General features: G+C 43.0%; 1 protein-coding gene across 3 annotated transcripts in view; it reads right to left on the bottom strand.

Moving 5' to 3' along the window:
* Positions 1–27656, bottom strand: part of morc2 (MORC family CW-type zinc finger 2) — a 169067-nt gene that overhangs the window by 79402 nt on the left and 62009 nt on the right. For 2 of the 3 annotated variants that reach the window (XM_038821895.1, XM_038821984.1), the window contains 9 exons: positions 25234–25268; positions 21654–21722; positions 20057–20147; positions 18524–18632; positions 16675–16834; positions 14473–14584; positions 12205–12330; positions 11113–11192; positions 2452–2534 (listed from right to left, as the gene is read on the bottom strand). In XM_038821895.1, coding sequence (XP_038677823.1) covers positions 2452–2534; positions 11113–11192; positions 12205–12330; positions 14473–14584; positions 16675–16834; positions 18524–18632; positions 20057–20147; positions 21654–21722; positions 25234–25268 — 865 coding nt within the window. The remainder of the gene's footprint in view (positions 1–2451; positions 2535–11112; positions 11193–12204; positions 12331–14472; positions 14585–16674; positions 16835–18523; positions 18633–20056; positions 20148–21653; positions 21723–25233; positions 25269–27656) is intronic. The other variant, XM_038822071.1, reaches the window with a different exon arrangement.

Raw genomic sequence — 27656 nt, 5'->3', positions numbered from 1 at the left:
GCCCAGGTGTTTCATTCCCTCTGCAGCCTCCATGCCGATGAAAAGGTGTCGCTTCCATCCTTGAGATAGACTCTTAACATTGCCCGGTAAGGTGTTTGGAATCTTCTTCTCTCTAAGCCATTTCTTCATAGCTGTTTATTCATGTCTTTTCCGCTGGTGAGGTGGTGAGTGGTTCTGATCTGGTGTGATACGCCTTTCTTTGAATTGGAGGTTTTTCTTAGGCCTTGAGAACATACAGTTTTGTCCGGAAGCTGAGAAATTTCACCACAAATGATCTTGAGGGGGTGCATTATCAACCGATGACTTTTGTTGCAGCGATCTGTGAGCCCGTTCTGATTGTACTGGAAAATCGACCAGGAGTTTAAGTAGGTCCCTGAGAAAGCTTTCAACCCGAGATAATGTCCCGGTTTCTGGCACCCCATAAATTCGCGGGTGTTCCGTATCATGAAATTTGAGGTGCTCATATCTGTCTAACTGCTTGTCACTCCGGAGTGAATAAGAGAACTGCCTGCCGCTGAGTATGTTTTGCTATCCTCAACCTACTAATTCTGTCCTCAGGCTCCACTACCCTCTTTCCAAAACCCCTGACAGTTTGTTCCAGTTCTGAGATTGAATTTTTTATTTTCCCAAGGCATCATTTACTTTTTTTCTGAATTTTCTCAGCTCAGTCAGGATAGTGCTCAGCTCAGACGTTTCCATACCTGAATATGGTGTTCTCCATACCTGAATATGGTGTTCGGGCAGGCCCGCTGTTGCCATGTGGAGATCGGCTGCGGCTTCTCGTTTCTTTATGTCATCCTGAACCATTTTCACTTCATCTCTCTTGCGTCTCGGACTTTTGCTCATTCTATGTCTATATCTACACTAAGTATTTTGGACTGATTTAATTAGTGGGTGGAGGTGGATTCTTGTCAGGGGCAAACAGAGCAACATTCAGCAGGCAGCCATTAGGTTCTCCAGCTCGCTCAGTCGGAAACATCCTTTTGATGTCCACCTTATCAATAATGTTCAGGACCTTATATACTTCAACAAAGTCATCCCTCACTCTTCTTTTCCCCTCCTTTTTTTAAAATTTAGAATACCCAATTATTTATTTCTAATTAAGGAGCAATTTAGCGTGGTCAATCCACCTAGCCTGCACATCTTTGGATTGTGGGGGCGAAACCCACGCAAACAGTGAGAGAATGTGCAAACACATTGTCAGCAATGCCTCAAATAAATGAAGCATAACATCCTTTTATACTCAATTCTTCGCATAACAAAATATAGCATTCCATTAGTCTTCTTGATTACATGCTGCACCTGCATACCAATTTGTAACTTGTGCACAACACCCAAACCCCTCTGCACTTCATCATTCTGCAGTAATTCTCAATTTGACCATCCCACATTGTACTATCAAATCCGACAAACTGTCAGATATTAAAGACCAAAGAATTAGAAACTAGAGCCTCTCCTAACTTCATATACAATGTCAAGCACAAAAATCCTAAACATTAAAATTATGATGCAGAATATAAACATACATGAAATGAGGAGGTCTATTCTAATAGTTAATTACACCTTGTAATAATGTTTTCTATTGAATATTAGCGGTGGTAATTAGCCGAGCAGCAAATTCTGCCTCTTCATCTTGCAGCCCTTTGGTACACAGTTGACTTTGAAGATCCATTAACTATAGAGCTATTTGGAGTTCTTCATGCTGAATAACCAGGGGTGGGATTCTCCGTCCCACCGCACCCATTTTCTGGTGCAGCGTGCCCCCACCGGCAGCGGGATCCTCCATCCCGGCTACTGGCCAATGGGGTTTCCCATTGTGGGCACCCTCACGCCGTTGGGAAATCCGCAGGTGTGAGTGTACTGCCAGCGAAGAACCCAGCCCCAGATTTCATAGGAAGTCTGATCTTCTTTAGAACTCCTGATTTTAACATCTTAAATGGCAAAATCAAATCTTATGTTAACTTTCAGAAGTGATACTTTATGCATAAACACATTTGACATTCAAAATAAAGTAGAATCAATATAATTTTACACAACCTCTTGGTCATACAAAGGTATATATACATAGAAAGCACTTCTAAATCAAAGCAACAATGTTGATGAACAGAAAAAGAAAATCTTGATGTTGAAAGTATGTTGATTCACCGGAGGAAGGAGCAGTGCTCCGAAAGCTAGTGATTCGAAACAAACCGGTTGGACTTTAACCTGGTGTTGTAAGACTGTGCTCACCCCAGTCCAACACCGGCATCTCCACATCATTGATGTTGAAAGGCATAAATAAACCATTTAACCTATTGTAACTGCTTGTTATAGGTGGATACTTTACTCCAACATACAAGACACATACAAATTTGTGCACATAATTCATATTAAGGTACATGAGTTGCATAGGATTAATAATACGTGATGACTGTGTTGTCATTGTTCAAAATACGAGTCAAACTGGCTCACCCTCGCTTCCCTGCTCAAGTCGTCTCCCAACTTTAATACGAGGGATCGTGCTTTGCTTTCTGCTTCCCGTGACTTCTCCTCAGCTGGAAACAATACAACAACATGAGGCAGGTTCACACATTCAGGACTTTTTAAAGAAAAAGAAACACACAAATATCTGACTGTGGAAACCCCAGAGAGTTCAACTTTGAAATTTTCCTTCCTTTTCACTCGTTAGAGCTGCTCCTGCCAGGCACTATACCTGACAAGGAGATGGTTCAATGACTTTGAAGCTGCTGGCAATGGTGATCTGAAATCTGCAACTTCAACACAAGTAAGTCCAAGGAGGTTTGCTTTTGCCCTCGTCTAATTGTTCGGAGATGAAAATACTAAAAAAAAATCCAGGTGATAACTTACTTCTTATCACCATGTGGTGCAGTGTAGCCCTAAATATTGAGACAAGCACATTCTGCATTTTCAGTGAATAATGCAGTGCTTCCTTCATGACTTAATAAACCACACAACATAATAACGTCTCATACGGACACAAATGTCTCAGGTTTAATACTAATTTCAATACCTTTGTCCTGATTTACAAATCCATTTTCTGCATAGTTCCACCAAACTCCTTTGGCTCTACTGGTAAGTGAGATTTTTGAATTGACTGGGTCAAATGCCAGTCTTCATGTTGTGACTTTTTTGTGTCATTAAAGACACCATAGTCAAGCCCTGACATGCGTCTTTGATGGTGTAGCACGCAACCTGAGCATCTGGATTCCTTTTCAGTATCAGTGGGACAGCCGTCAGTCATGGTACTGCCTCCCTCCTTAAAGCCCTCTTGTCTTGTTAATTCACTCAATATTTTGCAAGAGCTTCCTCAAAATACATCGGCTTGACTATATTTTTGTCACTGTTTAATGGAATATTAGCCATTGCAAAATGACTCGAGTACAGGAGTAGTGAAGTCTTGCTTCAATTGTTAAAGCTTGGTTAGGCGCCACATGGAGTACTGTGTGCAGTTATGTTTCCCTCACCGCAGAAAGGATATTGTTGGCGTAAAGGAAATGCAGTGAAGGTTTCTCAGACTTGTTGCAGGGATAGGTGCACTGTCTTATGAAGAGATTGGGCAAACAGGACCAGTCTTCTCCAGAGCTTCGAAGAATGAGAGGTGATCTCATTGAAACCTAAAAAATACTTGAAAGGAATAGACAGGGCAGAGGCAGGTCAGGTTGGTTGGGGAGTCTAGAACCAGAGGTCATAATTTCTAAATAAGGATTGCGAGGAGGAGAAATTTCTTTACAGAGGGTTCCGAATCTGTGGACTTCTCTACACCAGAGCGCAAGGGAAGCTCAGTCATTGAGTGTTTAAGGTAGAGATTGACAGCGTTTTAATCAACAATAACATAAAGGGTTATGTGAATAGTGTGGGTAAAAGACATTGAAGTACCCGATCAGCCAAGATCTTATTAAATGGCAGAGCAGGATCAATGGGTTGAATGGACTACTCCTGTTCCTATGTTCAACTTCTACTGCAGTCCATCATCCATTTCTCCTCCGAATCAGATAGGAACATTCAATGTTACTTGTTATAGAAAAAAACAAGCTATTGCGGATTTAATAAATTGAGTAGAAGGGACCTATACTCGTTGGGAGTTTAAAAGAATGAGAAGTTATCCCACTACAACAATCAAGATTCTGAAAGAGCTGGACAGGGAAGTTGCTGATAATCAGTTTCTCCTGGTTTAAGCAGTCTAGAACAAGGGGGCATAATCTCAGAAAAAATGGGCAGCCATTTAGGGATGAGATGAGGTGATATTTGTGCACTGAGGGTTATGAATCTTGGAATTCTCTGTCCCAGAGGACTGTGGGTGCTCTGATGTGTACCTTCAAGCCTGATATTGATTGATTTTTGGACACAAAGCGAATCGGGGGAGATGGGGATCAGACAGGAAAGTGGAGTTTAAAGTGAAGATGAATCATGATTTTAATAAATGGTGAAGCACGCATGAGATGCTGTACAGCTTCCGACTGTCGGATTTCTAAGTGTACAAATTTCAGCAAGGGCAAAATACACTCAAATTCTGAGCATTCGATCCCATGAAAATGACAATCGTCTTTTAAAAATCTATATAGTTATTATGTGACAGCCTCACTGCGCCGAGGTCCCAGGTTCGATCCCGGCCCCGGGTCACTGTCCGTGTGAAGTTTGCACATTCTCCCCGTGTTTGCGTGGGTTTCGTCCCCACAACCCAAAAAATGTGCAAACTAGGTGGATTGAACATGCTAAATTGCCCCTTAATTGGAAAAATGAATTGGGTACTCTAAATTTATAAAAAAATTTTAAAAAATAGTTATTACGTGAAACTTTCAGAAAGGCAACGGGCTGGTTTATCAACTTTTACCCCATACTAAATATTTTATCCTTCTCTCTGCACCCCCACCTTCATACCCGAGCCCTGCTCTATATTCTGTACAACCAGGACATCATTTGGTCTAAGACGGGTATGAATTTGCATGCAGGACCCAGACCTGCGTTTCACTTACCATTTCAAATCACCGTCCTGCTTTCATGTCCACATGTCCATCCTTGGCCTGCTGCAATGTTCCAGTGAAAACCAGCACAAATTGGAAGACTAGCACTTCATCTTCCGATTAGGCATTTTACAGCCTTCTGGACTTAACATTGAGTTAAACAGTTTCAGACTGAACTCCCTCCTCCACCTTCTTTATTTCTATCACTTTATTTTCTAAATCGATGTTTTTTCCTCCTCATAATTGTGTTCCCCCCCCCCCGTCCCCGGTGTTCCCAGATGCCCTTTGATACACTTCTTACATTTGTTCTGCCATTAACACATACTAATCTATCAGCACCCTTCTCGGCCTGGATCACTCCCATTTACATTCCCTTTGTCTTTCTATCCACAACATCTTTATCACTCTCCAGTTATCGCTGGCCCTCTAGCCTCCCCCTCACTCTTTTCCTTCCATTTCCTATGGTGCAATTGTTTACAGGCAAATATTTCATGGTGACAAAGGTTTCCAAATATCTCAATATTATTCACAAGTCCAGAGAGCGAGTATCAACAGGTTATTTATAGCTCCTATCCTCAACGTTCACATGGGTGCACTTCCAGCAGAATTCACCCCTCCCCCCCCAGGTTGTGTAGGTTCCACGCCAGCCATTTGGCCCATCATGGGAGATGGGGTGCGCTCTGTAAAGTATTTTTTAAATGATTGTGGGAAAGCGCTGTAATATTTCCAATATCCCTGGAGTGAAATTTCTACCCTGGCGTCTATAAGTCGCAGTGCTTCTTCTGCGTCGCCTGCTGCACTTCTACGTTCCTGCCGAGATTCAGAAACGTGAGACTCAACCAGTTTCTATGTCGTCGGCCCATCGATCTCGGGTGATCTCAGCAGCTGTCGCAGACAACATACTCGGCGCCGAAATTGGGGTTCTGATCATCACGCGTTCTCCGACCACACTTTTGGCAATGTGGCCGGCTCTCCCCATCATCCTCGGGGCACCAATATCCTGGGAAGGAGGTTTTCTAGTACTCTTCGTGAGGGTTTAAACTAATTTGGCAGGAGAATGGGAACCGGATTTGCAGCACAGCAATTAAGGTAGCCGATGTTCAGGGCGTCGAAGCGTGTAGTGAGACAGCGGGGAAGTTAACACTGACAAAGGAGAGTACTTGCAGACATGGAGTTGGGTTGAAGTGTGTATACTTCAACGCAAGAAGCATCAGGAATAAGGTGGGTGAATTTAAGGCACGGATCGGTACTTGGGACTACGATGTTGTGGCCATCACGGAAACTTGGATAGAAGAGGGGCAGAAATGGTTTGTTGGAGGTTCCTGGTTAAAGATGTTTCAATAAGATTAGGGAGAGTGGTAAAAGTGGTTTGGGGGGGGGGGGGTGTGGCATTGTTAATTAGAGATAGTATAACAGCTGCAGAAAGGCAGTTCGAGGAGGATCTGCCGACTGAGGTAGTATGGGTTGAAGTCAGAAATAGGAAGGGAGCAGTCACCTTGTTGAGAGTTTTCTGTAGGCCCCCCAGGGGCTGTTTAGCACAGGGCTAATTTGCTGGCTTTGAAAGCAGACCAAGCAGGCCAGCAGCACGGTTCGATTCCCGTAACAGCCTCCCCGAACAGGCGCCGGAATGTGGCGACTAGGGGCTTTTCACGGTAACTTCATTGAAGCCTACTCATGACAATAAGCGATTTTCATTTTTTTTCATTTCAATAGCAGCAGAGATGTGGAGGAACAGATTGAGAAACATTTTGGAAAGGTGCAGAAGTCACAGGGTAGTAGTCATGGGTGACTTCAACTTCCCAAATATTGAGTGGAAACTCTTTAGATCAAATAGTTTGGATGGGGTGGTGTTTGTGCACTGTGTCCAGGAAGCGTTTCTAACATTGTATGTAGATTGTCCGACCAGAGGGGAGGCCATATTGGATTTGGTACTTGGTAATGAACCAGGACAAGTGATAGATTTGTTAGTGGGGGAGCATTTTGGAGATAGTGCTCTCACAATTCTGTGACTTTCACTTCAGTAATGGAGAGGGATAGGGGCACGCAACATGGCAAGGTTTACAATTGGGGGAAGGGTAAATACAATGCTGTCAAACAAGAACTGAAGTGCATAAGTTGGCAACATAGGCTGCCAGGAAAGGACACAATTGACATGTGGAACTTGTTTAAGGAACAGATAGTACATGTCCTTGATATGCATGTCCCTGTCAGGCAGGAAAGAGATGGTCGAGTGAGGGAACCATGGTTGACAAGAGAGGTTGAATGTCTTGTTCAGAGGAAGGAGGAGACTTATGTAAGGCTGAGGAAACAAGGTTCAGACAGGGAGCTGGAGGGATACATGATAGCCAGGAGGGAACTGAAGAAAGGGATTAGGAGAGCTAAGAGAGGGCATGAAAAATATTTAGTCAGTAGGATCAAGGAAAACCCCAAGGCCTTTTACACATATGCGAGACATATGAGAATGACGAGAGCGAGGGTAGGTCCAATCAAGGTCAGTAGCGGGAGATTGCGTATCGAGTCTGAAGAGATAGGAGAGGTCTTGAACGAGTACTTTTCTTCAGTATTTACGAATGACAGGGGCCATATTGTTGGAGAGAACAGTGTGAAACAGACTGGTAAGCTCGAGGAGATACTTGTAAGGAAGGAAGATGTATTAGGCATTTTGAAAAACTTGAGGATAGATCCCGGGCCTGACGGGATATATCTAAGGATTCTATGGGAAGCAAGAGATGAAATTGCAGAGCCGTTGGCAATGATCTTTTCGTCCTCGCTGTCAACAGGGGTGGTACCAGGGGATTGGAGAGTGGCGAATGTCCTGCCCCTGTTCAAAAAAGGGAATAGGGATAACCCTGGGAATTACAGGCCAGTTAGTCTTACTTCGGTGGTCGGCAAAGGAATGGAAAGGGGACTGAGGGATAGGATTTCTGAACATCTGGAAAGACACTGCTTGATTAGGGATAGTCAGCACGGATTTGTGAGGGGTAGGTCTTGCCTCACAAGTCTTATTGAATTCTTTGAGGACGTGACCAAGCACGTGGATGAAGGTAAAGCAGTGGATGTGGTGTACATGGATTTTAGTAAGGCATTTGATAAGGTTCCCCATGGTAGGCGTATGCAGAAAGTAAGGAGGCATGGGATAATGGTAAATTTGGCCAGTTGGATAACAAACTGGCTAACCAATTGAAGTCAGACAGTGGTGGTGGATGGCAAATATTCAGCCTGGAGCCCAGTTATCAGTGGCGCACCGCAGGGATCAGTTCTGGGTCCTCTGCTGTTTGTGATTTTCATTAATGACTTGGATGAGGGAGTTGAAGGGTGGGTCAGCAAATGTGCAGACGATACGAAGATTGGTGGAGTTGTGGATAGTGAGGAGGGCTGCTGGCAGCTGCAAAGAGACATAGATAGGATGCAGAGCTGGGCTGGGAAGTGGCAGATGGAGTTTAACCCTGAAAAGTGAGAGGCTGTCCATTTTGGAAGGACAAATATGAATGCGGAATACAGGGTTAACGGTAGGGTTCTTGGTAATATGGAGGAGCAGAGAGATCTTGGGGTCTATGTTCATAGATCTTTGAAAGTCCCAGTGAACCACACCCATATGTTTTGGGCATGTCCGGCCTTGGAGGGGTTTTGGAAGGGGGTGGCGGGGACTTTGTCTGAAGTGGTCGGGTCTAGGGTCAGGCCGGGCTGGGGGCTCGCGATCTTTGGGGTAGCTTCGGAGCCTGGAGTGCAGGAGGCGAGAGTGTAGATTAATTTGTTCTTAATCTAGGACAAAAGTTCGCCACAACATCGTGGGCCGAATGGCCTGTTCTGTGCTTTATTTTCTATGTTCAATGTTCTGTCAGCAGTAGCTCCCAAGATCCTAACTCGGCTTCGGAATGGTCTCTGAGGCTGCCCTTTTTGAGGCAATCGGCTCAGACCCCACTGTCCCGGGATGAAGAGGGAGTTCGAAATGAAGGGCGGGCCAAATTATGGACCCTGCAGCTCCTGCAATCATTTCTCCACATGCTCTCGGGACAGCGAAAGCTCAATGGCACCGCTTAAATCCAAGGTGGGCTCTGCCAAAAGCTTCCTGAGAAGCCGCGTTGTTTATGCCACACACTAGGCTATCCCTCAATATTTTGGAGAGGGACAGCCGCTTGAAGTTGTAAGTGGGTCAAGAGGTCAGTGGCCGCACAGCCGTATTAATTTTTTAAAACTATTTTATTCAGTTTTTAAACATTTTATACTAAAACAAAACAATCCCCAACAAAAAGATTTACTGTACCGAGGTACAGTGAAAAGTATTACTCTGCATACAGACCAGGCAGATTGTTCCATACATGAAAAACGTAGGACATATGATAAATGCACAATGTAAATAAACAGACATCGGGTGAAGCATATGGAGTGTACTATCACAGCTTTTGGTGGATCATTCGCCATTGGCTTCAGCCGGGCGACCGATCAAGCTCAAAGAGGGAGGTGTTCTCCTCCCCCAACAACTTGGGCTCTCCAGCCCCTCGGGGAGTTCCACAAACCGAAGATCTGCTGTCGTGACCGGTTCTCCAGGTCCTCCACTTTGACTCTCAGCTTTTTATTACTTTCCCCACCTTCTGTAGCTCCTCTCCCATCGAGGCAAGCTGGTCGCTGTGCCACGACAATGCCTCCTCCACTCCCTTTAACACCTCACCATGCTCCCGTACCGTCTCCGGCATCTTTCCAAGAGCCTCCTTTATTGGGGCTAGCGGACCCCACACCAGCTGTACGAGCATTCCCATCATCTCATTCCCATGCCGCTCAAAATGCTTGCCAAACTGCGGCTCAAACTCCGCTATCACCTCGGCTAGCACATCCACCGTAATGGGCGCAGCTGCACCCAGCCAGCCTGCTCCCACCATCTTTTCTCCGATAGAATTCCGCGCCGAACTCAGACCCGCAGGCGGACTAATGCTCGTTCTTCTTCATGCCGCATTCTTTCCTTGGAATTTTGGTATACTCAAATTCCCACAACTTCACTGAAGACAATTTATATAAAGGTTCGCCCTAAAACTGGGTGAAAAGGGTCTAAAAATGAGAACTCTAGCAAGAGCCAGCCAACGTGCAACCTACACCTACATGTCGCCACCCAAAGCGACAAGCTCATCAATGGATTCGGAGTCCGGTGAAGCTGGGTAAGTCCATATGCTCCCAAATGTCTGGGCCCCACAGGAGGTCAAAACGATGACTTTTCAACGTCTTTCCCCAAGATCTTGCTCGCCTCACTGGCACAGCATACTGGTTCCAGTCTTCCAGACCGGCACTCTCCACCCCCCGTCGCCAGTCAGCAATTCGCGGAAGCCAGCGGTTTATTTTAACTATATACAATATTCTGCTCAAGGCATCTCGTTTCAAGTACAGTCCTTGCTACAAGAACTAACCACACCAGGCTCTGCTTTGGACCAGCTTTTATACTCATTCATAACGAGCCCCAGCTGGGTGGCCTCAGCCCCCTCCCTAGGAAGCTCATACTCCACGCATCCTACAGGGAGATCAACAGTGGATTCCCTGTGGTCCTCGTGGGGTTATAACAGTTACACATGCACGATGCAATACTGAGTTGTTCAAGTAAGGAAGGTCTTCAGTTTTATCCTTGTTCCATGTTTGGTTTACAATTGGCATTAGCACTCCCAGATGATAAAGTATTTTTTAAAAAACACATCAAAAATTTTACATACCTCATCACTGTCCAGCATGAGTTACAAGTATGCCCATGATTTAACTGCTGCCCTCATCTGACACCTTCATCCAAATTTTCTCCCTGCCCCCAGTGAAGTATCTCACTTATAATAGTTTACATTCCGATGAAAAATGGCAAGTGAAGTATTCATACTCTCGACATTGTACTTCAGCTGAGGTGACTAGATAGAGATCAGAGGCAGGAACCCTCCATGCACCCCAGGTCAATGTGTCTTTCCCCTCGTCCGCAGCTGAGTTCTCTTAATTCAGTATCAGCCAGAACTTAACTTGGGACATAGTTGACCAACATAATTAACTTCCACCACAGGGTTTACATTATTAAGAAAGTGCTACTGTGAGAACCATATTCAGTTCTTTATCATTTATAACATTTAACATCCTTCAAAAATGATGCAATGGAAAAATGTTAAATATTATTTTCCCTTTTTTTACATACCTATTTTCATTAGATGCTCAGCTTTTTTCACTTCCTGTTCTGCACGGGTCTTAAACCGATTTGATGTATACTTGTACATTCTGTGAAAGGGAGAGAAGTTAATCAGGGCACAAGACCAAGACACAGAAACTTGAAATGACCCATGCAGAAATCATTTACAACAAGATTTTGCAATTCAAATTTACATATAAAAATTAAGTTTGACTAGCATTTTTAAAAAATAAATTTAAGTACCCAATTATTATTATTATTTTTCCAATTAAGGGGCAATTTATCGTGGCCAATCCACCTACCCTGCACACCTTTGGGTTGTGGGGGTGAAACCCACGCAGACATGGGGAGAATGTACAAACTCCACACAGTGACCCAGGGCCGGGATTCGAACCCGGGTCCTCAGCGTCGCAGTCCCAGTGCTATCCACTGCGCCACATGCCGCCAGGTTTGACTAGCATAATAATTAATTCAAGATCTTAAACTATTAGGTGACATTATTTTGGCACTCGTGTAGAACTGACTCTCAAATGTAAAGAAAGTTCCATTCGCAAAAAAACATGGCCTTTACTCAAAATAACATAGGAAACGGAGGTGGGCATTCAGCTCTTCAAGCCTGTTCCATCATTCAATTAAATCACAGCTGAATCGTACATCAGCTCCATTTAATCGCTGTTGCTGTATACCCATAGGAGTTGTGGGTTCAAGTCTCAGTTCAGAGACTCGAGTTCAAACTCTTGGCTGACATTCCAGTGCAGAACGGAGGGAATGCTACAATGTCAAGAAGTTCCATCTTTCAAACGAGATGCTAAACTGAGACCGCATACCTGTCCTCGTGAATGGATGTAAAAGATCCTAATTTGAAAAGAACAAAGGATTTCTCCTCAATGTTCTGGTCAATATTCATTTCAACCAACATCATTTATAAAGAGTCTGCTCATCACCACACTACTGTTTGTATGAACTTGCTATGTGTAAATTTGTCGGCACCTTTACTCTGACAGCGACTGCACTGTATAGCACTTTAGGACACCTTGAGATAGCGAAAGGCACTATGTAGATGCAAATCTGTCTCTTTGACACAAAGGTTCCTGCATTTACCTGGGTTTAAACAAGCAGCAGGAGAGTCGCTTCGTTCGCACCTTGTGACCCTGGATAAAAATTCTCATCCGAGGGTCGATGTACAGTACAGCTGTGTAAGCCCTAAAGGAGCGCCGCTCTGGTTTTCTGTAAAAGAAATACATCCATTAGAGCAAAAAAATTAATGGTTGCTCACAATCACACAGTAATCTTCAGTGACCAGCTGTCTACTCACTTGAAACCCGATCTTAGGAGGCTTAGTGATCCAGTTTCCGAGAACAGAAGCCTGTCCACTAGGGAAAATCCTGGGCGAGTCCCTGCATGTGCAAAGCTAAATTACTGGATCACTCCCACATTAATTTTATAATGTCAATGAGCTAAAATGGGTTTCAGGGAGGACAAGTTGGGAGGGACAAGAAGAAGGGGCAAAGACCAACACAGGGATCGTCCCATAAACGCTTCATAGGGACTATGCAGCATTCCAAAGAGAGGAGCATTAAGTTAACATCTAAATTTTAAAAGCAATATTTTAATGGAAGTTTGTAGTTGGAGCTTTTTTTCTTTATCATCTCAGTGAAATGAAAGGGAGGAGGAGTAGAAAGAAAAGAGGCAAACCCCTCATTTGCCTTTATAATTCTGTTACCAGATGACAGTAACCTTGGAACTATGTCTTTAGATTGCTTATCATTTCTTTTACTTCTGTAATTTTCAAATATGAATATCTAAAATGCTTGGTTCATATCAAATAGATTAACTATTGTGAAAACCACGAACAAGCAGCAGCAGACCAGTTTTCAATCTTATTGACAACATGACTCAACCACAACACTCAATTAAGTTGAGTTTCTGTGTCAAAGTATTTCAGTCGATAATTGTTTTAAGTTCTACTTTCACTTCTGGGGGCAGATCTTTGCAGTGATTAGTATTGTTGCCTCATGGCGCCAAGGACCCGGGTTCGATCCCGGCCCTGGGTCATTGTCCATGTGGAGTTTGCACATTCTCCCCATGTGTGTGTGGATCTCACACCCACAACCTAACAATGTGCAGTGTAGGTGGATTGGCCATGCTAAATTGTCCCTTAATTGGAAAGAAAAGAATTGGCTACTCAAATTTTGAAACAAGCACTGATACCTCAAAGCGCCAGGGACCCGGGTTCAATTCCGGCCTTGGGTGACTGTCTGTGTGGAGTTTGTATGTTTTCCCCTGGTCTGCGTGGGTTTCCTCCAGGTGCTCAAGTTTCCTCCCATACTCTTTGGACTGTGGGTTAGGTAGATTGGCCATGCTAAATTGCCCCTTAGTGCCCAGGGATGTGCAAGTTAGTTAGGATTGCAGTGTGGAAAGGGAAGTGGATTTAGGTAGAGTGCTCTTTTGGAGGATTGGTGCAGACTCGATGGACCGAATGGCCTTCTGCACTGCAGAGATTCTATGATTCTGGGTAGCCTAAAAGACTGCAGAATCCACATTCTCCTTGGAAATAGACAATAATCTTACACAATGCTTCTTCAACACCAGTGAGAAAGTGCTGCTATCAGTGGGACTTCATCCTGTGTTTTATACACAGCATTTTAATATCGTGCCACGTATCAAATCCCATGGGTTTACACTTTGTACCATTTGGGCGACATGGTTGCACAATGGTAAGCACCGTTGCTTCACAATGCCAGGGTCCCAGGTGCGATTCCTGCTTGGATCACTGTCTGTGCGGAGTCTGCACGCTCTCCCCGTGTCTGCGTCGGTTTCCTCCGGGTGCTCCGGTTTCCTCCCACAAGTCCCGAAAGACGTGCTTGTAGGTGAATTGGCCATTCTGAATTCTCCCTCTGTGGACCCGAACAGGCGCCGGAATGTGGCGACTAGGGGCTTTTCACAATATTTTTGTTGCAGTATTAATGTAAGCCTACTTGTGACAATAATAAAGATTATTACTATTACTTGAAGTTGCTAACTCCATTTCACTTCAGGGCAGCACTGTGGCACAGTGGACCCGAGTTCTCATGACGCCGAGGACCCAGGTTCAATTCCAGCCCTGGGTCACTGTCCATGTGGAGTTTCCCCTCATGTCTGCGTGGGTCTCACCCCTACAACCCAAAAAATTGTGCAGATGTAAATTGGCCATGCTGAATTGCAAAAACAATAATTGGGAACTCTAAATTTAGTTTTAAAAAACTCCATTTCACTCCTGAGGTTGAGTCAATAATACATTGAGACTTTGTTTATTACAAGCTGGGCTGTTTTAGATGGTTTCTGTTCCCCAATCTAAAATGTCTCTAGTGCCTCAGACTAATTACTTACACTCCTTCAAGTTGTGGTCCTGCCATCAGAATATCAGTAGGATCAGAGGTAACATCCAGTTCCGGTTCCCCATTATCCATCAGTTTAAGGTTATAAACAATCACCAAAGTCCCTGCAAAGGATGAAAAGAAAATTGTTCAGAATGCAGTACAGGATTATAAAAATATATACTTCAGAACAGTCCATCCTTACAACCCTCTGCTCTGTCACACATTTCAAATACATTCTTTAAGGCCTCCTCAGCAATTTATAACCTAATTATGAAAGAAGCAGAATGTTACACCACACAAACAAGCCACTTACCTCATCAAAGCTGTATCAAGTCTGCAATATTTTTCTCCACAATCTATGCTAACGCTACTCTCCTGCTTGCGCACCAGTTCGTTAATATTCTTTTTTCTCATATACAATTCAACAGATGTCCTTGTTTTCTTTCCATTTATAGCTATAAATTCAAGAGTCTACTTTTGAAAAATGTTGTCTACTTGTGTTATTATCTTTAACAGCCTATGTATCCGTACGCCAGTTCCTCTATTTGAAACCTTTGCAGAATTATTTTTCCATTCTTACTTCCAAAACCATTCATCTCGTTATCCTATGCCCGCGGCAATCTTTCACATTCTTCTGAAATTTGCCACTACACAATATCAGAGGTTGTAGGTTATCAAATTTCCTCAATGGCGAGGTGGTGGCCTACTGGTATTGTCACTGGACTGGTGATCCAGAGACACAGGGTAATAGTCTGGAGACCCAGTTTCAAACCCCACCATGGCAGATAGTGGAAACTGAACTCAATAAATATCTGGAATTAAAACATGACTATGAAATCACTGTCAATGTTCCTAATAACCCAGCTGGTTCAATAATATCCCATAGGGAAGGAAATCTGCCATTCATACCAGGTCTGGGCTACACGTGACTCCAGACCCACAGCAATGTGGCCGACTCTGAAATGCCCTCTGAAATGGCCTAGCAAGCCACTCAGTTGTATTAAAAAACCTGCCACAAAGTCTCAACACATGGACTGCAGCTCACCATCACCTTCTTTCTCATGGGGCAATTAGGGATGGGCAACAAATTCTGGCCTAGCCAGCCCACATCCAGTAAAAATGATTTTAAATTTAGATCATTTATGGCCTCATTGGTGATCATAACACAGAATGCTATTCCATAGAACACTCATCATTTTCTTTCCAGTCTAAGAGTCATCCATTAGTCCCTGAATTTTGCTTTTTGCCTTGAAAGCCTATTTCCACTTGTCCACATGACCTTGAATTCCATATGCTTTTATCTTTACCTTTTGCATGATACCTTATTGTGCTTTTGAAAATCTATATTCAGCACATTTTCCTTATCTATCATTTTTCCAAAGAATTCCAATGTTGGTCAAGTATTTTTCTGTCCACCAGTGACACAGTTGTTGTACCCAAATTTTGCTTTAGTCCTGTCATGAGAATGTCACTTTAAGAAATGTTTGGCTGCTCATGTTACTGCAGTGATGTCAGAGTGTGGGTGGAGCTGAGCTCTGGCTCTGCTTTTTAGTTTCGTTTTGAGAAAAGCCTGGGTGTGTCTGATTTTTTTGGTTTCGTTTTAGTTGGTTTCATTGTAGAGCTGAAGCCAGACAAAGCAAGTGTACTGTTGTTCTCTCTGACATGAAAAAACTATCTCTTGATCATTTGGTTAATTCAGAATTATAACTGTATTCAGTAGTGAATTTAAACCTGATGTGCTTCTGTTAAAAGGTGTTTCCATTGTCTTCTGGATGTTGTTTGGGAATTTATGAAGGATTACTTAGTATTGTATTCTTTGGGGGTTATATTTGAATTAATGGTTGCCAAGATGTTCACTGTATGTTTTAAAAAGGTTAACTTGATTTCATAGAATAAACATTGTTTTCCTTTCAAAAATACTTTTCCACTTTCTGCTGCACCATACCTGTAGTATGGGCCGTGTCTCCCCATACCACGATCTAGTAAAAGTTGTGGGTCAGGTGAACTCCATGATACACTTTGGGGTTCTCTAAACCCTGGCCATAACAGTCCTTTTTGGTCACTGTGCCTAACTTACTTCCTATTTGGTGCTGTTTTCACAATTTTATATCTACATTTGCAGTAAAGCACTTGGGGCTTCATTATGCAAAAGTAGATATAAAATTGTGAATCCTTTTGTGTTGTAATTTTTGCCAAATTACAAGGTCCTTACCGTTACGGTCTTTGATTTTATCAAACTGCTCCATGACCTCAGATTCAGATTTGAATGGCGAATACTTGTAGATAAGTTCCGTTTCGATGGCAAATTTCTCAGGGTTCTCGGTGATGGGCTCTCTGGTTCTGGAATTCCATGTTGGAAGTGGAACTATCACCTTCCCCCCCAAAAAAAAAGACATGTGTTATTAAAAACGAAACATGCACAGATAATAGTCAGGACATTATCATCCCCACCTGTGTGTGCATGAGCTATTAAACATAAGATATTAAACCATAAGACATGGGCACTTCCTGATTGGTGAAGGCTGCGTAATAATAACCAGAAGCCTCCAGCTCAAGTCCTGGTCCATACAGAATTATTTGATCGCAGCTTGGCTGGCAGCAGGGCTATTAACCTGAATCTAGTGGAGTACTGCAACGACAACAATCTACCTCTGAATGCCAGCAAAACTAAAGAACTCGTCATTGACTTCACGAAGCAAAATACTGCACACACCATTGGCTGCATCAACGAGGACCAGCTGGAGATGGTTATCAGCTACCACATAGAAAGCATAACAGTGCCTACACTTCCTCAGGAAACTAAGGAAATTCGGCATGTCCACACTGACTCTTACCAACTTTTACAGATGCACCATAGAAAGCATCCTATCTGGCTTCATCACAGCCTGGTATGGCAACTTCTCAGCCCAAGACCGCAAGAAACTTCAGAGAGTCGTGGACGCAGCCCAGCCCATCACACGAACCTGCCTCCCATCCACTGACTCGTATCTACACCTCCCGCTGCCTGGGGAAAGCGGGCAGCATAATCAAAGACCCCTACCACCCGGCTTACTCGCTCTTCCATTGGGCAGGTGATACAAAAGTCTGAGAACACGCCCGAACAGATTCAAAAACAGCTTCTTCCCCGCTGTTACCAAACTCCTCAATGACCCACTTTTGGACTGATCTGATCAATACTACACTCCTGTATGCTTCACCCGATGCCGGTGTCTATGCATTTACATTGTGTACTTTGTGTTGCCCTATTTTTTTATTTTATTTTCATGTACTAAATGGTCTGTTTGAGCTGCTTGCAGAAAAATACTTTTCACTGTATCTTTTCACCGTTCACTGTGGCAATAAACCAGTCCAATCCAACTAAAACGGCCTCCCGCTATCTTAGTTTGAGACAGGAGAAACGGACAGGGTTCCCGCTCCTCACCCACTGACCACAACTTGTGAGTGAACAGATGTGGGAATTATGGCGGGACAGGAGTGGGATAATTTGGTACACACCATTTAATCTCACCGTAAAAAAATATTCAAGTTGGGGCAGCATGGTGGCACAGTGGGTTAGCCCTGATGCCTCACGGCACCGAGGTTCCAGATTCAATCTCGACTCTGGGTCACTGTCAGTGTAGAGTTTGCACATTCACCCCGTGCTTGCGTAGGTTTCGCCCCCCCACAACCCAAAGATGTGCAGGGTAGGTGGATTGGCCACACTAAATTGCCCCTTAATTGGAAAAAATGAATTGGGTATTCTAAATTTATATAATAAAAAGGTATGGAAAATATGGAAAGGGGCTGGTTTAGCTCACTCAGCTAAATCGCTGGCTTTTAAAGCAGACCAAGCAGGCCAGCAGCACGGTTCGATTCCCGTACCAGCCTCCCCGGCAGGCGCCGGAATGTGGCGACTAGGGGCTTTTCACAGTAACTTCATTGAAGCCTACTCGTGACAATAAGCGATTTTCATTTTTCATTTCATTTCATTTAATTTCCATTTCATTTCATTTCTTCAATTGGGCGCAATGAAACCAGTGAGACAAATATGCAGAACGGTTTAGTTTTAAAATAAAACTAACCTCATCAATCCCTTCCTCTTCATGAAATGTTCGTGAAAGGAAAACACAGGTCATCGTCTCCTCTTTTTTTGAGAAAAGAATGAAGTCTTTCCCAATTCGCATTGAACCACTGCATAGAGTATAGTGAAAAGAAAAATCCAAGATATTTAAATGTTAAAATAATCTGTGTTTTATTCAACATTAGCTCTATGACATGCCTAACACCTGCACAGAAGTTAACTATTCTCAAATCCGCTGCAAAAGAAATCTAATAGCAGAATATTTTTTGTCAGGATAGGCTGTTATTTGGAGATGGTAATGCTCCTACAACATTATTACTGTTGCCCTTCATTGTGGTAAAGATTGGGAGCGAATAAGATGCTGTCAAATTAACAAAATTGTGCTTGCTCATCATTCTCATAGCCTACCTTTCTTCAAGGCCTCAGCTCACCTTTTTGTTCCAATTTCTTCCAGACTTGAATCACCTTCCTCAAGCTTTAGATATCTAGTCTCTGGCCTTTTCTACACCCCACCCCTTTTGCACATAGTCAGAGTGCTCAAAAGCTTTGATCCTGCTCTTTCAAACTCCCTACCTAATTCTTTCAAACTTTCCCCTTCCCATCTTTTAAAAAACTCTTCGGGCAAGCTTTTAATCACTCCTCTCAATTTCTAACTCCATGGATCAACACTTTTTCCTTGATCTATCTCTATAAAGGACAAAATCTGCCGCTCACTACCAACCGTCCCATCAAAAGAAATGTTACCATTAAACACGAGCTTTTGTTCAAATGGAAGCATTTTGCCTATGACTGTTTGGACAGTGATGGCTTTATTGAGGTTTGGCTAGTTCCAGGTATATGACTACAGAAATTTTCAAAATCTACAAAGGAGGAGGAAGTTGATGAGAACTTCAGCTTTTAAACATTTAACTTTTCATTGTTTAAATGTTCGTCAATTATGAAATGGCAATGGAAAATACAAAAACCCCATCATCACTTCAACAAGGGTGGCACGGTGGCGCAGTGGTTAGCACTGCTGTCTCACAGCACCGAGGACCTGGGTTCCGGGTCACTGTCTGTGTGGAGTTTGCACATTCTCCCAGAGTCTGCGTGGGTCTCACCCCCACAACCCAAACATGTGCACAGTAGGTGGATTGGCCACGCCAATTAATTGGAAATAAAAAATTGTCCCTTAATTGGAAATAAAAGGAACTGGCTACTTTAAAATTTAAAAAATATATAATCACTTGTACTGCAGTCAGCAGTATCCATCGTGTTAGAAGAACAATCCAATGACCGTTTCCCCAAGACATATTATAACACAAAACAACAGGCGGGATGGCTCGATCCCGGTCCCAAGTCACTGTCCTTGGGGAGTTTGCATTCTTCCTGTGTCTGCCTGGATCGCACCCCCATAACCCAAAAAGATGTGCAACGTAGGTGGATTGGCTATGCTAAATTGACCCTTAATTGGAAAAAAAATAAATGGATACTCTAAATTTATTTTAAAAATAAATACACAAAACAAGTATTAATTGAAAATTGAAAAACATACGACTTGAGTCCATTTCCATACTGTCCAATCTGCGTGGATTCTGGAGTCCTTTTGGCAGATTTCCCGAACTGGATGACGCTGGCAGCCTCATCTGTTGGAAGGAACAACGTAGAAAAGTCCCCAGTAAAAGAAAACCCAAGCATCGAACATAATGCTAATTCCAGCAGCACAGGACCATGGTTGGGGCAATGTCAATAAACGTGCACAACCCATCGTTACCTAAAAGCTATGGTGCTTGAAATTATGTTTTAGGTGAGATAAAAATGACATTGTGACAAATGGATTTTGCTAGTGGCTGGGAAAGGGAAACAAACCATGGTTTGTGTCATTCACCACTCATTGAATACCACCAGGTTTAAAGCTACCAAGAGACAGTAATCAGCAAGGTCAAGGTTTGCACACTTGGGCAGATTTGCAACATTAGTTTTTACAATTAATATATGCCTTTTTCAAGCATAGTCATACACAACTCAAGGGCACGGTGCCATGGAGTAGTGTGCAGTGCCACACAAAGTCTTACAGCATCTGCCACCCCATTGTGAAGTCTTCTATGTATCACGAAATCCTCTAAAGAGTAAACAATATCAATCTGCGGGCATTTTGGCTTACTGGCAGGGATGACTTAGTGCAAACAGATCAGTCTCTAGTTTGGAAATCTTGAACAAAGGGAGCAGGGAGGAAATAAAATCTTACCTTCCTGTAGCTTGAAGCCCAACAGTTAACCGCCTACAAAACAGTGGCGACACTTCAAAATAATTCACTGGCTTTCTAATTGCAAGTTTATTCTTGGTGCAACATTATTGCAGGTAATACTTCAACTTGTTGAACTTCATTTATATTTCCCCCAGTACCCTTTGGATGACCTCTGGAAAGCCGAGTCAAAATTTCACTCAATGTTCCGAACAAAATTAACTTCAGTGTAATTAATCCAACTGTAATGAGAACAATTTATAGCCTTGAGCTGTGCAATAAATAATCCGCCCCTTTCTAGCATGGACTGGCTGCAATTTTGAAAACTTCCTCTGCATGGTATTGAATTTTTTTAAATGTCCCATATTCGATCCTTCCAAGGCATCATGAACAATTCTTTGCATTGCTGGGGAAAGGCAAAAAGAATGCCAAATGTAATTATTAGCAGTGTAAGAAATCAAACCTGGCTCTTGGACTGCATGGCAGGTTGCGAGCATTGTAGTCTTGAAACTGCAGAAAAGAAACTCAACCTGCCATGTCACTGGAGTCCACTAACTGGCTTCAACTGAAGTGCACAAAACAGTAATAACTACTACTGCTGTTTCCAAAATGGAGTCATCAAATTAAACTTGCTATTGGCAGCTGCTCTTGAACAGTCTGCATTGTCTTTCAGTTCTTATTCCCATGGCAAAAGCTCCTCACCTCTCTTCACATTAACAGCAGGGCAGGGATCCAGAAATTGGCCCCGATTGTTTTGCATACCCCTGATACAATATGTTTTTCGCCAAAATTGCCCTTCCACTGCAATTATTCATCTTGAGTTACACCTCCTGCTATACCTCTGTTTGAATTGTATCTCTTATCTGTGCCAATTCTCAAGCATCACATCAGGATGATGTTTACTTACTGCAATCCATTCCAGCTCCATCGTCCAGAAAACATAACATAAACGTTCCTCGCAAATCTATATTACGAACTGAAAAACAGATTAATTTTAGCTAGAACCACAGGGGACATAAAATATGTTTAAGTACTTCTAACATGAAGTAGTCAAATGCCAAGCTTAGCATGGCTTAAGAGCTGACTGAGAATCCCTCTAGTTAACCTCACCTCAGATGGGTGGCATAGTGGTTAGCACTGCTACCTCAGCGCCAGGGACCTGGTTTCAATTCTGGCCTTGGGTTACTGTTTGTGTGGAGTTTGCATTTGCTCTTATTTTCCACTGGTGCTCCAACTTGCTTACACAGTCCAAAAATGTCAGGCCATGCCAAATTGACCTTTCGTGTCCAAAGTTCGGTGGGATTATGGGGATCGGGCAGGGTAGTGAAACTAGGTTAGGGTGCTCTTACAGGTCAGTTTACTCAATGGGCTGAATGGCCTCCTTCTGTCCTGTAGGAATTCTATGGCTTTAAGACCATCAGAGCAACATACGTAATGCCCATAACAGCCATCATCTCTGAATAATACTGCCAAATTACCATGATTAATTGCAAGTAAAGGGTTGTTTATACCGTGGACTCTAAAGCATCAGGAATCAATGGAGACTGTCCCTTCCCCAATTAAGATTTTTTATCATTGGTACAAAGAGACTTCCATCTGTACGACGTGAGATATAGACCTAGGTCTTAGTTGCAAAAGGAAACTATAAACTACTAAACTACGCAGTTCACATCTGCTTATATTAAATTAAATTAAAAGGGGATAACATAGGAGGAAGGAATTGCATGCAGGTGTTGGCATGGGACGGATGAATAAGATAATGGAATTCGTGGTCAAGTATAGTAATTTGAAAGCAACTGTTTTGCATGTTTGCACTCACAGGATTAAAAATCCTGCATATGGCAATCACTTCTTTCACTTAAAAAAAATTATTCATACAATGTTCGTGTCAGTGGCAAAACCAGCATTTGGTGCTCATTCGTAGTTACCATGAGGCAGTAGTGGATTGTCAGGGTCCAACGTAGTGTCAGTACACCATTAGTTAGGGAGGAGTTCCAGGTGGTTGACCCAAAGATAGTGATATAGCTTCAAGTCAGGATGGTGAGACTTGGATTGAAGTTTGCATGCTGCACTGTTCCCCAACATTTGCTGCTCTTGTCTTTCTGGGTGGTAGAGTGGCAGGTTTAGAAGATGCGGTTAAAGGAGCTTGACCAGTTGCCGAAATGCATCTTGTACACATTTGCTGTTGTGTGCTGGTGGTGGGAGCAAATGTTTACAGGGTTCTGGAGTGCCAATCAAACAAGCTGCTTTGTCCTGAATGGTGTGGAGCTTCCAAGTGTTGTTGGAGTCCCACCCTTCCAGGCAAGGGCAGAGCTTTCCATCACACTCCTGACTTATGCATTGCAGGTAGCGGACAGACTTTGGGGAGTCAGGTCGTGTTACTTGTCACAGAATTCCCAGCCTCTGACCTGCTCTTGTGCCTTCAGTATTTATACAGCTAGCTCATTTAAGTTTATGGCGAATGGAGATTCCAGAATGCTAACAGTGAGAAGTTCAGCAATGGCAATACACCTGAACATCAAGGAAAGATGCTTAAGATTCTCTCTTGTTAGAGAGAACACAGAGTGGCCCAACTGTCACCCTTGCTTAATGTGGCTTGACTGAAAACTGAAAACCCTCAGGTCATGTTCCCCTTCTCTGAATTTGTATTACTTTTTTTGCTGATGCAATTGCAGAGAAGCTTCGAGTAAATTACCATACAAAGCTTTCCTCTATTTATTTTTCACCAGTTCTTTATTGTTGTATAACCTGAACTTGTTCTTCTCATTTGCTGATTTCCAATTTATTAGCTATGTCTACTGACTATCCAAGAAGTCAACCAACAAGTTTTGCTACCATTAGGGTAGAGTTAAATTTGTTCTTTTTAAGTTCATTCAGTTAATTTAGGGGTAGTGTGTAGATCAGGTACACAAATTTTTTTATTTTTTTTTAGAATAAATTTAATGTACTCAATTATTTTTTTTCCCAAAATAACTGGCAATTTAGTGTGGCCGATCTCCCAACCTGCACATCTTTGGGTGGTGGGGGTGAAACCCACGGACAACAGGGAGAATGTGCAAACTCCTTATGGACAGTGACCCAGAGCCAGGATTCGAACCCGAGTCCTCAGCGCTGTAAGCAGTGCTAACCAGTTTGCCACATGCTACCCAATCAGCTACACAATTTTCTTTAAAATTTAGAGTATCCAATCTACCTACCCTGCTCATCTTTGGGTTGTGGGGATGAAACCCACGCAAACACGGGGTGAATGTGCAAACTCCACACGGACACTGACCCTGAGCTGGGATCGAACATGGGACGGCAGCGCAGTGAGACATCAGTGCTAATCACTGCGCCACCGGCTGCCCTCCGATCAGGTACATAAATAACATACACATGAAAAACGTGCGACAAACTATTATCATTTTACAATAACCCTTGCTGGAAAATGGATATGACAAAGGCTAGTGTGTGGAGAGTATGCCCTTCATTATTAAAAGACCTGCAACGTACAACATCTCCATTATTTGCCTCACGGCGCCAAAGTCCCAGGTTCGATCTAGGCTCTGGGTCACTGTCCATGTGGAGTTTGCACATTCTCCCATGTTTGCGTGGGTTTCGCCCTCACAACCCAAAGATGTGCAGGGTAGTGGATTGGCCACACTAAATTGCCCCTTAATTGGAAAAAATAATTGGGTACTCTAAATTTATTTTAAAAAAAACAAAAAAAATCTCTATTATTTTTATGTGGTACATAAGATTACCAGCATCCTTGGAACACTAACCCAGGACAGAAATAAAGAGCAGACAAAGAGAATTAGGCAACTTAAATACTTACTATATTGTGCAAAGTGAAAAGAGGTTCCAGAAAGGTACTTTGGAGACCATTTAAAAAAACAAAATGTCTCACTCTGCGCTCACTTCACTCAAAAAAGTGTTCAACTGAATGATGCCTTCATGCAAATGACTATATGGTCTGAGCAATTCTGTTCTTGAATGGTATAAACTTGTGTTCCTGTTTATACAATTTTATTACAGCTCATCGTGTACATTGAGACATAATTGTTCCGTGGTGTGATATTCATCCAATCAAGTGTAGAACAGGGGTAATCAAGACCCAAGTAATGACAAGACATGAAACTGGTGTGTACATGGTGTGCTTTTGAAAGCCATCATCCATCTGCTTCTCAAGGCAGGATCCACATGAAATTTCCTGCCTGACTGCGTGGGCAGTAGACCTGCTCCCAGACCTTTGCCAGTATTCAACAATCTGTTCTCAGGTATTGGAGAGCAGCCCAGGAACAGGAACTAGCCAATTTTTATTTCTTCTCAGAAACATTCAATCTTTATTCAGCTCCCCTCCTCAGCACAACATAATACTTGGGGATATTACTGGGTGCAGACTTGAATCAACAATCTGTGGTACAACACTATCGCTAGTTTCAAGATTTCCTTTTTCATGCACCTGATTAATTTAGATAGATAGAAGTAATTACATCTTAACTCACCAGTGTAAATGTCCACTCTTGTTGCAGCTGCATCCCTATAAAATTTAACAGAGAAAGAAATAATTGACTGAAATCTAAGATGGAAAATTTAATTTGAGGACATACTGCCCAATACACCACAAGTAAAATCTTTCAAGGTTCTCTACAACCATTTTTTCAGTACTGGGTCTCTGGTTAGAGGTTATTCATGAAGGCCCAGGGCAGCACGGTGGCCTAGTGGTTAGCACAACTGCCTCACGGCACTGAGGTCCCAGGTTCGATCCCGGCTCTGGGTCACTGTCTGTGTGGAGTTTGCACATTCTCCACGTGTCTGCGTGGGTTTCACCCCCACAACCCAAAAATGTGCAGAGTGGATTGGCCATGCTAAATTGCCCCTTAATTGGAAAAAATAATTGGGTAATCTAAATTAAAAAAAAAAAAAATTCATGAAGACCCACCGTCTCAACCTTGCTCCTCACCGGAGGTGTGGCAATCCTCAGGTTAAGCCAGTTCTCCTCCTTAAAAGGGGAAAGCAGCTTGTGGTCATCTGGGACTATGGCTACTTTACCTTACTGAACCTCTGGGCTGTACAGAATGCTAGCATATTTTGGAAAATATGCTTATAGGGGCAGAAAATACACACTTGAAGCAATTCACATTAAATATAGCATGATACAGTAGAGATCACACGTTAATTTTTACAGGGCTTAATTCCTCCCCTCACCTCTCCGTCCTTTTCCAAATGTGTACGTGACTTCAGAGCCCAGAATGTGTGTTCCGGCAATAGCCAACTCACTAATTTCTTTAAACCGATATTTGAAAGAATAGAAAACTGTGATAAATGTACAGAAAATCTATCAATACCTTAAGCAGCAACTTGATTATTCTCTTTTCAGGTATTGACTGACGGGGCAGCACGGTAGCACAAGTGGATAGCACTGTGGCTTCACAGCCCCAGGGTCCCAGGTTCGATTCCCCGCTGGGTCACTGTCTGTGCGGAGTCTGCACGTTCTCCCCGCGTCTGCATAGGTTTCCTCCGGGTGCTCTGGTTTCCTCCCACAGTCCAAAGACTTGCAGGTTAGGTGGATTGGACATGATAAACTGGCCGTAGTGACTGAAAAGGTTAGGAGTTATTGGATTACGGGGATAGGGTGGAAGTGAGGGCTTAAGTGGGTCGGTGCAGACTCGATGGGCCAAATGGCCTCCTTCTGCACAGTATGTTCTATGTACTCTGAGCCTTTCTGTCATTTTTAGTTCTGAATTGTGTAATTTCTGTTAATGATACTGAAACGAGGAAAAATTAAATGCAGGAGCCATTAAACATGCAATTTCATTTCATTTCTAACATTTTAGTGCAGTAATATATCCTCAATCCCAATTGGAAGGTAGATCAGATGTTGGAGTAGAGATGTTATCAGTTCTCGAACAGGGTTTAGAAAAGATTTACTGAGTTACACAAGAACCTAAGAAATAAAAAGAGTCTGTGTACAGGCCCTCCAGTCGTCTTCACCATTCATGGCTGACCTTTGATCTCAATTCCAGTTTTCTATTTGGATCCCCAGACTATAAATGTAAATGTCATTACAGTCCCAGAGGACTATAGGCTGCTCTCCCCTTTGAGAGCTGACAGGTGGTGATTTAACCTGAGGGTCACCGCACCTCAGGCTATGGGCAAGCTGAGAAGGCAGGGCCTTCATGAATAACCACAGCTGGTACAGGAATTGAACCTGCGCTGTTGATGTCGCTCCGCACCGCAGACCAGCCAACTGAGCTAACCAACCCCTCCAAGGATTCCAGATTATTCTGGAGTCCAAAAATCCAGTTTTGAGTATCCTGGATTGAACTTACAGTCAACGGTGATTGATGATTCCAACAATTCACAATCCTGAGTAGAGAAATTTCTCTTCATAGTCTTCGATAATTGACTCTTATCCTGAGATCATGTCCCCTAGTTCAAGGCTCTCCAGCCAGGGAAACAATCTCTCGTGTTTACCCTGCCAAGCCCCACTCTTCGATTTCCTACATGTTTCAATGAAATCACCTCTCATTCTCTGAACTTCAGAGAACATAGGTCCATGCTGCTCAAACTCTCTTTGGAGGCTCGTTTCAGGAATTAATCCTGTGTACCTCTGCTACACTGCCAATTATATCCTTCCTTACATAAGGAAACAAAGACTGTACACAGTACTCCAGATGTGGTCTCACCAAAGCCCTATACAACTGTGTCAAGACTTCCTTACTCTTGCACTCAAATCCTTTTGCAAACAGTCCAACATGTTATCTGCCGAACTGACCGCTTCCTGTAACTGCATTGTGTTTCTCGTACAAGAGCAGCCCTTTCTCACCATTAAAACGTATTCTGATCTTCTATCCTTCCTACCAAAATGAACTTCACATTTCCCTACATTATATTCCACGTGCCCGTCTACTTAACCTATCTATAT

Source organism: Scyliorhinus canicula, chromosome 1 (assembly GCF_902713615.1).
Source record: "Scyliorhinus canicula chromosome 1, sScyCan1.1, whole genome shotgun sequence".
Classification (NCBI taxonomy): Eukaryota; Metazoa; Chordata; class Chondrichthyes; order Carcharhiniformes; family Scyliorhinidae; genus Scyliorhinus; species Scyliorhinus canicula.
This window is presented reverse-complemented; position numbering and strand designations above follow the sequence as displayed.